The sequence below is a fragment of the Haemaphysalis longicornis genome, unplaced genomic scaffold (assembly GCF_048455015.1).
Source record: "Haemaphysalis longicornis isolate Haplotype H1 unplaced genomic scaffold, Haemaphysalis longicornis Haplotype H1 scaffold_10, whole genome shotgun sequence".
Lineage (NCBI taxonomy): Eukaryota > Metazoa > Arthropoda > Arachnida > Ixodida > Ixodidae > Haemaphysalis > Haemaphysalis longicornis.
The window spans coordinates 41529511-41541948 of NW_027526204.1; the positions used below are offsets into that span (position 1 = coordinate 41529511).

General features: G+C 49.4%; 1 protein-coding gene across 3 annotated transcripts in view; it reads left to right on the forward strand.

The window, feature by feature from the left end:
* The window catches only part of LOC144158403 (agrin-like), a 289317-nt gene that overhangs the window by 252010 nt on the left and 24869 nt on the right, over window positions 1-12438 (forward strand). For all 3 annotated transcript variants that reach the window (XM_077689275.1, XM_077689274.1, XM_077689276.1), the window contains exons 7-10: window positions 6055-6513; window positions 7114-7351; window positions 9521-9765; window positions 10172-10610. In XM_077689275.1, coding sequence (XP_077545401.1) covers window positions 6055-6513; window positions 7114-7351; window positions 9521-9765; window positions 10172-10610 — 1381 coding nt within the window. The remainder of the gene's footprint in view (window positions 1-6054; window positions 6514-7113; window positions 7352-9520; window positions 9766-10171; window positions 10611-12438) is intronic.

The following is a 12438-nucleotide window of genomic DNA, read 5'->3' on the forward strand; positions in this document are numbered from 1 at the left end:
ACGTTAAGGGACAAGGAGAGAGCGGAATGGGTCAGGGAACAAACGCGTGTTAAGGACATATTAGTCGAAATTAAGAAGAAGAAATGGACGTGGGCAGGGCATGTAATGCGAAGGGAAGATAACCGTTGGTCATTAAGGGTAACAGAGTGGATCCCTAGAGAAGGCAAGCGTGCTGCGTGGTAGGGGGCGGCAGAAAGGTAGGTGGGCAGATGAGAGCAACAAGTTTGCGGTGATAAATTGGTCGCAGTTAGCACAGGACCGAGATAATTGGAGATTAATTGGAGAGGGCTTTGCCCTTCAGTGGGCGTAGATAGGCTGGTGATTATGATGATGATGATGCTTTCTGTAGAAAGTTGTCCACGAGCTTATTCTTTCTTTACTGTTTCCGGGTCCAAACATCTGCGTTCGCCATCCGGCGGTCGTTTGGTCCAACACAGAGGTTTGAGTTGTTTGTATGTCTTTCAAAAGCCTCGGGGACTTCTTTAGAATCAAAAGCATTACTTCCATTTGCTTACTCTTCCGCCTAACTCTCTCGGTCGTCCTGGTATTGTTCGTGACTCGGTACATCCTACACATCTCGACAGAGGGCATCCGCTGGGGCTGCTTGCATCTTAGATGTGTCACGTTGCAAAGCAAAGCGGTCCCAAATTTATCCTCTTTCGGCGTAGTTGTTCCTTTTTTGCCGTTCTGGCGACATCTCAGGGCTTTCATTGCGGTCGACTATTCAGGAAACGTAAACATGCACCGATGATCCGGAGTCGTGCTACCTTTTTTTTTTTTTGCTTTCTCCTCGGATGTCCCATTGATTTTTTCATGTCATGTGCGAGGGCTACATCGCATGGGAGTCGAATCCCGCTACGATGAGATTTACGGGGAGCGCGGGGAAAGTTTTTGCGATGAAACATCGTTGGTGCGAAAATCACACAAAAGGAAGACGAGAAAGCACTCGCGGCTACGCTCAAAACTGAAGGTTTTTCCGTGAAAACGCGCATTCCGCGATCATTTTATCTTCTTCGGTGAGGTGAGGCAGTGTCAGCAACGAAACACTCCAGCAAAGAATGGGCGCTTCCTATAGGAATTTTTTATTTAACGTTTACTGGCAGAGAAAGCATTTTCGCCGCATCGCGGAGCCCCGCGGGCAGGACCGCACACACGCCTTTGCGCCTTGCGATGGCGCCCGCAACCACCAGCGAAGTAATTACCTCCTGCTCGCGTCTTCCGTCTAGCTTTTCCTCTCTTCAGTGTTATCATGGGATATCGTGCAGTTAGTGTCTTCTTTCTGCTCAAAAGATGAACTTCGGCGATTTTCTTTTTCTTTCGTAGTCTCCGTTGCTGCGGGCCGAGCAGTCTTTGAAGCCGTGCCCTTTTAAATGGTGTGTGTTTGAATAGGGCAGTGACGGTATAATCACTTGGCGCAGGCTGTTGATTCTCCTTTGGCTGAAATGCCGTTACGTAGTTCGCACTCAATGCGCATGCCCTGGGTGAATGGATACAGTTTTTTCCTCGCTGCACGTGTATAAACTAGATGTAGAAGCATAGGCGCGATGCGTATATTCTTATTGAGAACGTATACCCATGTTTCCATATGGCTTCACGGCACAACACCCTTCTATGAGCCCGTGTATCTCAAATTGATGCCAAACGAAGCCCCCTGTTTTTAAAGCTAAAGTATCAGCTCTACTGGCTGAAACTTTTGCGTCTGTGGAACACAAAACGATGCCGACGGGTAATTCACAATGTGGCCAGAGCACGGCACACAAATTATGGCCGCTGCTCAAAGGCTCCTCGTTGCCTTCCTTTTGTAGGTTTTTTTGGAGCGACGTTTTAGCCCGCGTCTTTCCCCTTTCAGGCGCGCACAATTGACGGGCGGTCGCCCCTTTGTGCGTGCATGAATAAGCATTAGGCGAGTAGCGAAGCATGATTCCGCTAAGGTCATCTCTGCTTGGCGATGCGAATGCGGGTCTGTGCTGTTATATTAACCGAAACAAGAAAAAATTTTCATCCTAAAGAACGCCATAGCCACTGAGCCACCACGGCTGGTGTTTAGTTGTATCTCCGAGTGATTCGTTCTGCTTTACAAATGGTATGACTTCCTGTCGAATTATTACTGGCGTGTTATTAGCTTCATGTTTAAATCTGCGATAAAATTTATACGTCACAGACATACGCTAAACAAACTTCTCTACCCCTTCCCAAATAAAGTTAGGAGAAGTGCAAAAGCTTTCTAATACCAAAACTGCGTTAAAAAATTTGCTAAAAGTGCGCCCAACCTTCGCTGAAGGTGCTGTCAATCGATCGTCAAGCCTTCAGGTACTTACCCGAATTAAAAACGGAGAAAAAAACCCATGCGATCATTTTTCAGTCACTAAGTAAACGCAGCAACGTACGATCTAAGTGTAAAACGATACGTGGTTTATGAGGTAAAGGTATTTTCGCTCCTTCTCCAATTGGATGCATGCATTGTTTTATCTAGAGTCAGTCCTTTTTTTCGGTTTTAGAACAACCGTTTTGACACAATGGAAGCCCTGTTTCACGCATGCACCGTGTGTCCAAAGATCTTATCAGAGCTTTTCGATCGAGGAACATGGCTATGGGGAAATGATTTAGTTTTTTTGGACAGGATTCCATCGGTTCCACTAAGGAAGCTTTCGCTTTAAACGAACGCGAATAGTAAATGACGAGGACAGGGCGTGCGCGCGCTCTGAAATTGGACACTCGTGCTTTCGCAACTTCTACATAAGCAATGCTTCTGTGTTCTATCAATTTTTATTGGTTCGGGGTAAACACGATTCCTGATTTTTTCGCATGTGAACACGCCTTGGTCTTCAAAGTAGTGGTTCGAAAAATGTAATGTTTTTAGAGGACTTCATACTGACGCTTTTCGAACTAAATGGCTAAAATTAATGTGTTCATTGCTTTTCAATTTCCGCCGCTCACTGACTTTCTTGGTACCGCATCCTTAAGAAACAGTCTGCACAGCGATTGATTGATTGTAGGGTTTAACGCGCCGACGCTACGCAGGCGATGAGGCGCGCAGTAGTGGAGGGCTCCGGGTTAATTTTGACAACCTGGGGATCTTTAACGTGCGCCGAAATGCCGTACACGCGGGTGTTTTCGCTTTTCGCCTCCATCAGAAAAGCGGCCGCCGCGGCCAGGAATCGAACCACCCGCGACCTCGTGCTCAGCAGCGCAACGCCTTAGCTACTGAGCCACAGCGGCGGCCGTCCGCACAGCGTCGTATGTTGAGCTGGGGCGTAGCCAGCGGGAGTGCTCCGGTCTCAGAATACCAATTTTCAGAGCTCTGCATCTTTTCCCCTCCTTCTTTTTAGATTTTTGTTTCGCCTATGATATGCACACACTGCAGCGATATACTGAAATACGAAAACTAAAGGAACAGTGTCCGTTTATCAAAGTAGAAAAATCACTGATAGTGTCCAGGCGCAGGCTCTCCTTCTTTTTATTTTTTACCAGTGGTGTTAGTACCACCCCAAATATATTTTAGTTATATTTTACTGTTGTGTCTATGAAAATGAAGTGAGCACAGTGTGCTACATCGAAAATAGTCGTCGTCCTGCAAAAATGAAAAAAGCACGAGAAGAGTGAAATGAGTGGAAAATGAAAGAAAGAAAAGTGTGTCGACCAATAAAGAGAAAGTGCGCTATAGAAAACGTCCATGATTAACGGCGCCACACTACACGACGCTGCAATGGGCACCCTCAGTTCAGCGTTTCGGCGGAACATATTCTGTACACCATTGAAAAGCCGCGGCTAATGACCTTTCCTCTCGTTTAGTCTCACTGCACAGCGTTCAGTCCTACGTTGGAAAAACGTCATGGCTTTTCGTTCTTCGTCTGCCCAATATGCCGCTGACTATGCGCAATGGCCGCCCACTTTGCCGAAAAGTTCGGTGAAGCTTTGACCTAGCCGTGCATGAAGCTTTCTCGATTCTTAACGTAGTCTGGGCGTATTAACAGCGCAGCTGTTCTAGGGCTGGCCATGACGACAGTCTGCTGGCTTTGTGTCACGCTTTCTGGGGCAGATTATCCGTCGCGAAAAATCCTGTTCCCCGTATAAAAACGTCCATAAAAAATTATAGTTGATCGCTCTTTCATAGGAATCGGTAAAACACGAAAGTGAAAGGTGCCTTCACAGGAGCAGTTGAATGTTAAAGGAACCTCCTTCATGCGCGAAGGGTTCGCGAGCCTCACCCTGCTAGACGAAGTGACGTCGACATGCAAGAAACAAAAAAAAAATCGCCGTTTTATTCCAGAACAACAAAACAAAAAATGACATGCACAGAAACAGCAGCTTGAAACACAACGGTCATGGGAACAACGTCAGCGTGGAAGGTGCCTCAATTCCCGCGCGTCCCCCGTACACGAAGGCGCTGAAATCGAGACGCCAACTGTCGGCGCTCATTAGCGTCATGACGCGCTACTTTGCTTCGCCTCTCCTAGACGGCAGCACCATCTGAATGAGTCATAGGGAAGAATATAATGCGCGTTCGTAGAGCTGCTCACGTCGCCGCTCATACCGTAGTCGGTAGAGCGGCACGTACCTCCCGTTGCGGCGAGAGGGCTCGAGAGAGCATGGGCTCGAATCCGGGCGCCGCAGAATCAGTGGCACTTTTTCTTGCGACGTCACTTCCGTGACGGATACGACGTGAATGAGATCTTCGTGTAACCGGGAATAAAATAATTTCGTGTTAAAATGAAAAAAAGGGTCAAGAGCCTTCATATCTTTATATAAGACAGCGTACGTTGCCCCTGGAAAAATGTCCTTCCAGCAATACGCGTCTGTCTAGAGGTGAAACTGACTTACGGAGATCGGCGTGGTCTTATACGTTGGCTTTTCCACGTTGCGTGTTGTGCACTGTAGCATTTACGAAGGGAGTACGATTATAAGAAACGGCTCTAACTCTTGTGTTATTCAAAACATCCCGAAACAAATTGCACGAAAATAAGCCGCTAAGCCAAATCTAACATTACGCCGAGTTTCATGCACTAGTCGCAATTAGGTAGTTCACAGTACAGTTGTAAACGTTACATAATTACGGTCTGGTGTCGACACGTGCCTATCTATGGAGAGAGTATGGTTACAGAAAACGGCTGTAACCATTGACGTACCAGAACTACCCGGAAATAAATAACATGGCAATAAGCCCCTAAGACGACTCTAACATTACGCACCACAGATTCGCTGGATAATCTTCTTCAGTGGGAAAGGCACTGAATTTTTGGTGAAATCCATCGGATTGCGTGGTATAACTGTATCACACGTAGTTCTTTTTTCATAATGAATTGAATTGTTTATTTCGGTAACAAAAAGAGATTGCCTTGGGGCTAAGGAAAAGGCGACATTTAAATTCGCCTGACTAGACCCCTAGCCCCAGGCAGCACGAGCACAGAAACAGCAGCCCTTTAAAAAACACAATCGGCTTACAAGTTTTAATTCAAAACCTTACACAATTCTATATACAACTAAAGAACAACATCAGGCTAACCATACACACTTTGTATCCATTCCCAGAGTCTTCACAGTATTCACAATTTAAATTTGTAAGCATAAATGTGCGTTATAAAATACCTCTTGTTACATACAGAGAAATACTGTTTTTTTTTACAGTGATTACAACACAAAAGCATTTTTACACAAAACACACGCACACAATAACAGAAAACAAATAACGAAAGAGGAGACGGAAGAACATGACATTATTGCTCGAGTAGTTTTTAACAGAGAAGAGCAGTTTTGCATCACACCAAGTAAGGAAGGATACATATTTAAAAGAGTTGGTATCTGCCATTGAAGCAGTTGCATGACCCCATCCTCGTCCGAATTTAAATGCAGTGTGCCTGAGGCTATAATACGGATCAGCACTATTAGTATATAATAAAAATATTTCTGGGTCTGATTTGAAGTTCAGGGAGGCTACTTCGGCTAGGCGTTGATTATACATGTCCTTAATAGTTAATATGTAGCTACAAACGAGTATAATATCCTCAGTTCATTTCTTTTCCTAATAACTACTAATGCTTTCTCGGCGCATCGCAGGGTGCGCGGTGCGGCTGCCCGCCCCCGTGCCCTTCGCCCGTTGACGACCCCGTGTGCGGCTCGGACGGCCTGACGTACGCCAACGAGTGCGAGCTCCGGCGCGCCTCCTGTCGCCACCAGCGGGCCATAGCGGTGGCGTCCCGGGGAGCCTGCGACCTGTGCAGGGGCGTTCGCTGCGAGCTCGGCGCGCGCTGCGAAAGCGGCGTGTGCGTCTGCCCCCGGGACTGCCCCGAGGGCCTGGAGCCCGTGTGCGACGCCCGCGGGCAGCCTTACGCCAACGAGTGCCAGCTGCGGAGGGCCTCGTGCCAGCAGGGACGAGACCTGGGACCGGCCAGGCCCTGCGCGGGCGTCGGCCTCGACCAGGACCCGGACGGCGGCAGCGGTGACGGCTGCGCCTGCCGCTTCGGTGCCCTGTGCGGAGCGAGCGGAGACTGCCGCTGCGACATCCACTGCGACCAGGTTAGCGCGTCATTTGTACACGCCGACTTTTTGGTCGTCCCTTGCTTCTCCGTTTCTAGCCTGGATACTATCACGTATCTGGTGCAGAAAGCACCAGATACGTGTTTTTGTGAAAATATACGTGGAAAAGACGACAGAGCAATTTCGCTACTGCTCTTACTATACAATTAACTGCATAAAGCTGTCCGGCCCATTGCAGCCACTAGCGTTTTACCCGAAAGTACTTAAGGTTGAAAATAGTAACATATACAATATGCGTCCCTAGTCTTCTGGTATACACAATAAATTACTTTGTGTCCAAAAACTATCCGCCTCCGCCCTGTAGTATTGCCTTCAAGCACGTACCGGATACTTGGCTATCCAGCTGCATAGAAAATTACTTTAGTAGCTAGAACAATGTTCCCTTAACTTTTATGCACAATAGCATTATTCAGTGCTCGCTGTTGCACTTGGAGTACCTTTCCGAGGAGCAAGACTTGCGGCCCGTACTTGTAAACATGCACGCTACGTGCAGCCGTCTCCAGTCCTATTTCCGCCCAGTAATACATGCTGGTACAGTTAGCGTTTTCTTTAGCGGTTCTGTGTGCCCCGCCCCTGCAGCCAAGCCCCGGGTCGGCGCGGGTGTGCGCCTCGGACGGCTTCTGGTACCCCAGCAACTGCCACGTGCAGCAGGAAGCCTGTCGGCGCCAGAAGGACATCCGGCCGGCCGGCGCCCAGGACTGCCAGCACGGCGGCACCTCGGGAAGGAAGGGCCCCAAGACCTGCGCGCAGAGCGTCTTCGGGTGCTGCTCGGACGGCCTGACTCCAGCTCTCGGTGTGAACCAGGCGGGATGCCCCAGTAAGTGCTACTGAGCGTGTGGTCGTGTGTTCGATTCCCACATGTTCCGGCGAAAGCTCCTGTGTTCTCGAGATTCCGGCACACTTTGAGGCTCCCTAGAGGTCTGAACTCCCCTATGGTACCGCATTGCGGTATGATTCACGACCATTGTTTAGTTCTACAGTATAAAACTCCAGTTGTAATTTGTAGTTCGTATGGAAGAATGAACGCTATTCTTCACTTGTGTAAGTATCTCCTGAGGCTTGGCAGAGTGCAAGGGGGTTCACAAGGTGAGGCTTGGCGATTGGAGCACTGCTTTGACGGCTCGGTAAAGTTAAGGCTCGTGGACTCACCTGATGAAAATTTTCTTCGTGACGCTGTACTTTGGATAGCCACCGGTAAGAACTAAGCTTTTTATCCTGTCTCCTCAGCGTTGCTAACTACACTCCGAGGTCCCTTCTCATGGAAGAGCAGAAAAAGGGACATTGAGCACCGCTCCATTCAAGCTGGCAAACGACCTGCGCTACTTGTCCAGCGAAGGTTGCTTCATGAGTCACTCATTTCTGCCATCACCCAGAACTTAAGCCTAGTGTGCTCGGCTGGAGGCAGCACATGTTCCTGAAGTATTGATTGCTCGTCAAAGCATCCGTTGAAGACAGCACATCCAATCTGAGACTGGAGCATTTATGGCAGCATGGCACAACTGTAAACGGCCTTTCGCTCTTTTTATTCACAGGCGTGAACATACCGGAATAAACTGGTTTCAAGCTTGTTATCCACCTTACCAGAACGCAAAATGTGTTCGAGAGCACAAAAGGGCTCGCATAAGTAAATTTCCGAAATTCGGTTGCAAGAAAGACAGATGGAGTCGCTCGCAACTTAGCAAGCACAATTTTTCTTGAATCAGTAGCAAAGCCTTTTTTTAACCAGTGTTTTCAACACAAATTGTTCCAGCACCTTGTTTTAGCGCTGTTGCAAGGCATGACATTTCTGATCCCATCGCGTTCCGTAGCTGAGCAGCGCCATTAAATGAACTGGAAGGGATATTTCAAGTCGTTGCTGTCCTGTAAAGTACACATTTGCACAAACCAATTTAGATTTTCACACCGTTGTCGTCACTTCGATGACATTAAAAACATTTATTTTGTGTAGGTCCGGCCCTATACCGGCACTGCCCTTCCAACCCGACATGGGTAGTAAAATACGGCGCACACGCCTTTTTAAAGACGTCGCTTTCGAATGGCTGCACAAATAAGAAATGGAAAATCCTATTCACTCCTTACTGCAGAACTTGGAAGCCAAACAATAGGGTACAGTGAGTCACCAAACGAGAGTCGGCACTATGGTGATCTGAGAGGCTTCTAGTTCACTGTACTGGCATCCCTGTCCATACCTCGGCAAAGCTAGGGCCACTCACTCACAGTCACAAAAAGGATGTATTTTTCCTCACGCATCACACTCCTCACCAGTCGCCCTCACCACTCGCGCTCACGCTCACCACTCGCCGTGATCATTCGCACTGAATGGCGTTCACGCTCACAGCTCGCCGTCATCACTCGCACTCACTCGCGCTCAGGCTCACCATTCATCACCACTCGCACTCACGCACGCTCACTATTTGCTGTCACCACTGGCACTCACTGGCGCTCGCGCTCACCACTCGTCGTGTCCCCTCGCACGAGAGTATGTGCCGCAGGCCCTCCATGAGCCATGAAACCGAACAGTACTAGCACATTAGGGCGTTAGAAGGCCATCCAAATCATATTTCTGAATCAATACGCCACCAGAGAATTAATTCTAGGGTGCCCCATAGCAGGAACTCAGCGACGACTTATTTCCGAAGCTAAAAGCAATCTCGCCATTAACAACCATCACAGCGAGCGGCTCTGGCGACAAATAGCCAACAACGAGTTCAAGCGCAATAACGGCGCTCACCGTGGTAAGCCCCGCAAATGGCGCGAGCCCCGCGAGTTGGTGAGCCCCGCTCACCAACTCGCGGTTGGTGAGCGGGGCTCACAGCGAGTTGCGCTCGCACTCGCGAGTAGTCAGCGGGGCTCACTTTTCGCGTGGGGTTCACATTCACACTCGCCAGTCCAAAACGATGCCGAAGCTCACTCACTCGTGAGTGGTGAGTGGGGTGTGTGTGAGTGCACTCGTGAGTGAGCCTGCCAACCTATGTCCCTGACGCAGGCGTGTGCAACTGCAACCGACTCGGCTCCCTGGCGGCCACCTGCGATGCGCTGAGCAGCCAGTGCACCTGCAAGCCTGGTGTTGGCGGCCTCCGCTGTGACCGCTGCCTGCCGGGATACTGGGGGCTGCACCGCATCGCTGATGGTGTCAACGGGTGCTCGCCCTGCCAGTGCTCACCTCTGGGGTCGGTGCGCGACGACTGCGAGCAGATGACCGGACGCTGCGTCTGCAAGCACGGCGTGCAGGTGGGCGCCCCTCTCTCCCATTCGTCTTAGAGAGAGAAAAAGAGAGAGAGAACAAAGCTCGAAGAATATTAAGAGTATTCTTTGAAGCAGCAAGCCCCCCAAACGACGGAGCTTGCTACTCCAGACCTGGGTGAATAAGTGAGACGAAAGAATAAAGAAGGAAAGAATTGATGAGCTAAAAGCTCATTAGTATGACGGAGCATAAAAAGAAATAAAGTTGAAGCGGAGTAAAAAAACGCAACTACATGAGAAAAGATCTAGGGACCCAACTACTGCCACAAGTGCGATGTTTAGCCCCCTACTCTACGCATATGCTTTACCATTATTATATAAGCCATACTGACATGGTTGTTTTAATTGGAATTCAACTTTGAATTTCTTTTTTTCATTTTCGCTGTTCACTCAGGGCATGAAATGCACCGAGTGCACGGATCCCGGCGCCCACCTCGGCAACCAGGGCTGCTCTTCCTCCTCGTCGGCGGGAAGCGGCAGTGAGACGTCCGGCGGGTCGGCCGCCGCGCCCCCGTCCTCCTGCGAGCAGTGCACGGGCGGGCCCGAGGAAGGCGGCCCCGTGTGCGGCTCGGACGGCAACACGTACGCGTCCGCGTGCCAGCTGCGCCAGTTCGTGTGCCGCGTGCAGGGGAACCTGACCCTGCGCGCAGCGGGTCCCTGCGACGACCAGGAAGGGCCCTCGCCCACCGTGGGGCCCGTGCGCCGCTCCACTGCTCACAGGGGAGACTCCTCCCTCGACTCCGACTTCCAGGGCTGGCTCGAGGGACCCGGAGGAGCGGAGTCCTCGGCGGGCTTTCCGCCGCTCAGCACCAGACCCACGGCAGCCACCGACGGTACAAATATTTCCATCCGTTAATCTTTAATGAAATCAGGTCATGTTCTGGGCTGTGTTGCGCATGCGCAGTTACGTCTTCCTGTCGACTGCGCCAATTATAGGGCCGCTGGTACATCCAACTGATAAAATGGCAGCACTCAGGACACAGAAGTTCAAAACGTCTATGCTTGGGGCTTTGCTCGGACATTCGCCAGTTATTTATTGCGGAATCCATTCAGATCGGTCTATTGATAGGGAAAATAATAGGCTTACGACCTGGGGCGCTACTCTGTGCAAAATTGAGTAACCAATTAAGGCGGATTTCTGGGCAAGTTGGTATTCCATTGCAAGACCGTTCAAAGCGCAAAACGTAAAACGAGGGACGACGAGAGGCACAGGGACACGCGCTACTTCCAACTAAGATTTATTAGGAAAAGAAGGCAAATATACACACAGAAATCGTGCGCTCACCGGTACATTCTTGAGGTCACGCCACGCACACCCAAGACACGCATGATAAAATCGGAATACGGTAAAACAACGATAAAACGAAATCCCGAAAACCGAAAAACGATAAAAATATTTGTTCGACAGCAGCTTGTGCGACACGTGCGTTCAGATTCGTATGTTCAGATACGAAAGTTCCTTTTGTGATAGAGTCACAGATGGCTTGCTCACGCATGCATCCCCCCCGAGGCGGGCCATTTCAGAAGCTTCGATAAGTTCCCTTGTTAACTGGTTGTGATGTCTTGCTATTGTTACAGTCTGATTGAAGTCAGGTTTACTTTCTTTACATTTTATACAATCTCGACAGTGCGCACTAAGGTGCCCCGTGTTTCCACGCTCTACATTTCATTTGTGCTCCCGCAGTCGATCATTTAAACACCGGGATGTCTGGCCCACGTATTTATCATGCCGATTTTATCATGCGTGTCTTGGGTGTGCGTGGCGTGGCCTCAAGAATGTACCGGTGTGCGCACGATTTCTGTGTATATATTTGCCTTCTTTTCCTAATAAATCTTAGTTGGAAGTAGCGCGTGTCCCTGTGCCTCTCGTCGTCCCTCGTTTTACGTTTTGCGCTTTGAACGGTCTGCAATGAGTAACCAAGCTCGGAAGCGGGACATTTTTGCAGTTTTAAACTGTTTTTGCAAAAAAAGTTCCTGTAATTGAACCTGAAAAACCGAAGTTGTGACTACATGAATTTTAAACATACCTATGCAAATAAACATAAAACCGCAACATAGAGCTGCAGATCAACTAAAAATGGCTCATTGCCTTCTCTCTTATCTTCAAGGATAATAAATGGAAGAGCAATAAGACACCTTGTGTTTTGTCCTATGTGCCCTCTATAACAGCTAACGTGAAGTGGAAGCGTATATAATGGAAACTTTTTCCCCGAGTGATCTTGTTGTTTCCGGGCATTTGCTCTTCTTGTTGCTGATGGCGCTGGCTCCGCTGTCTACATCAGTAAAGCTTGATGTCGGGCTAGTTGGTGTAACATGCCTTTGACGGTGAGTTGCGGTTAATGTGAACACTGAGACGGACACGGGAAAAAAATGTAGACTTTCACGAGAAGACGGTGCCGTCTTCTTGTGAAAGTTTACGTTTTTAGATGCGACGCATCTCTTTAACTCGCCTTGTCCCTCCATGCACGCATCCGGCGTCCATCCGCACGCCTCTCCCCCATTCTCCTCGCTACCCCAGCTGCGCGGTAACGCCGCTCTCACAGCAGCGCCATCTTGCGTTAGCGCTCGCTCCCCTCGCCATGCCAGCTGTGCGTCAGCGCGCGTTAGCGCTCTGTTAACACATGCGCATGCGCTACTCTCTCTCATTCCCCTCACCGTTAA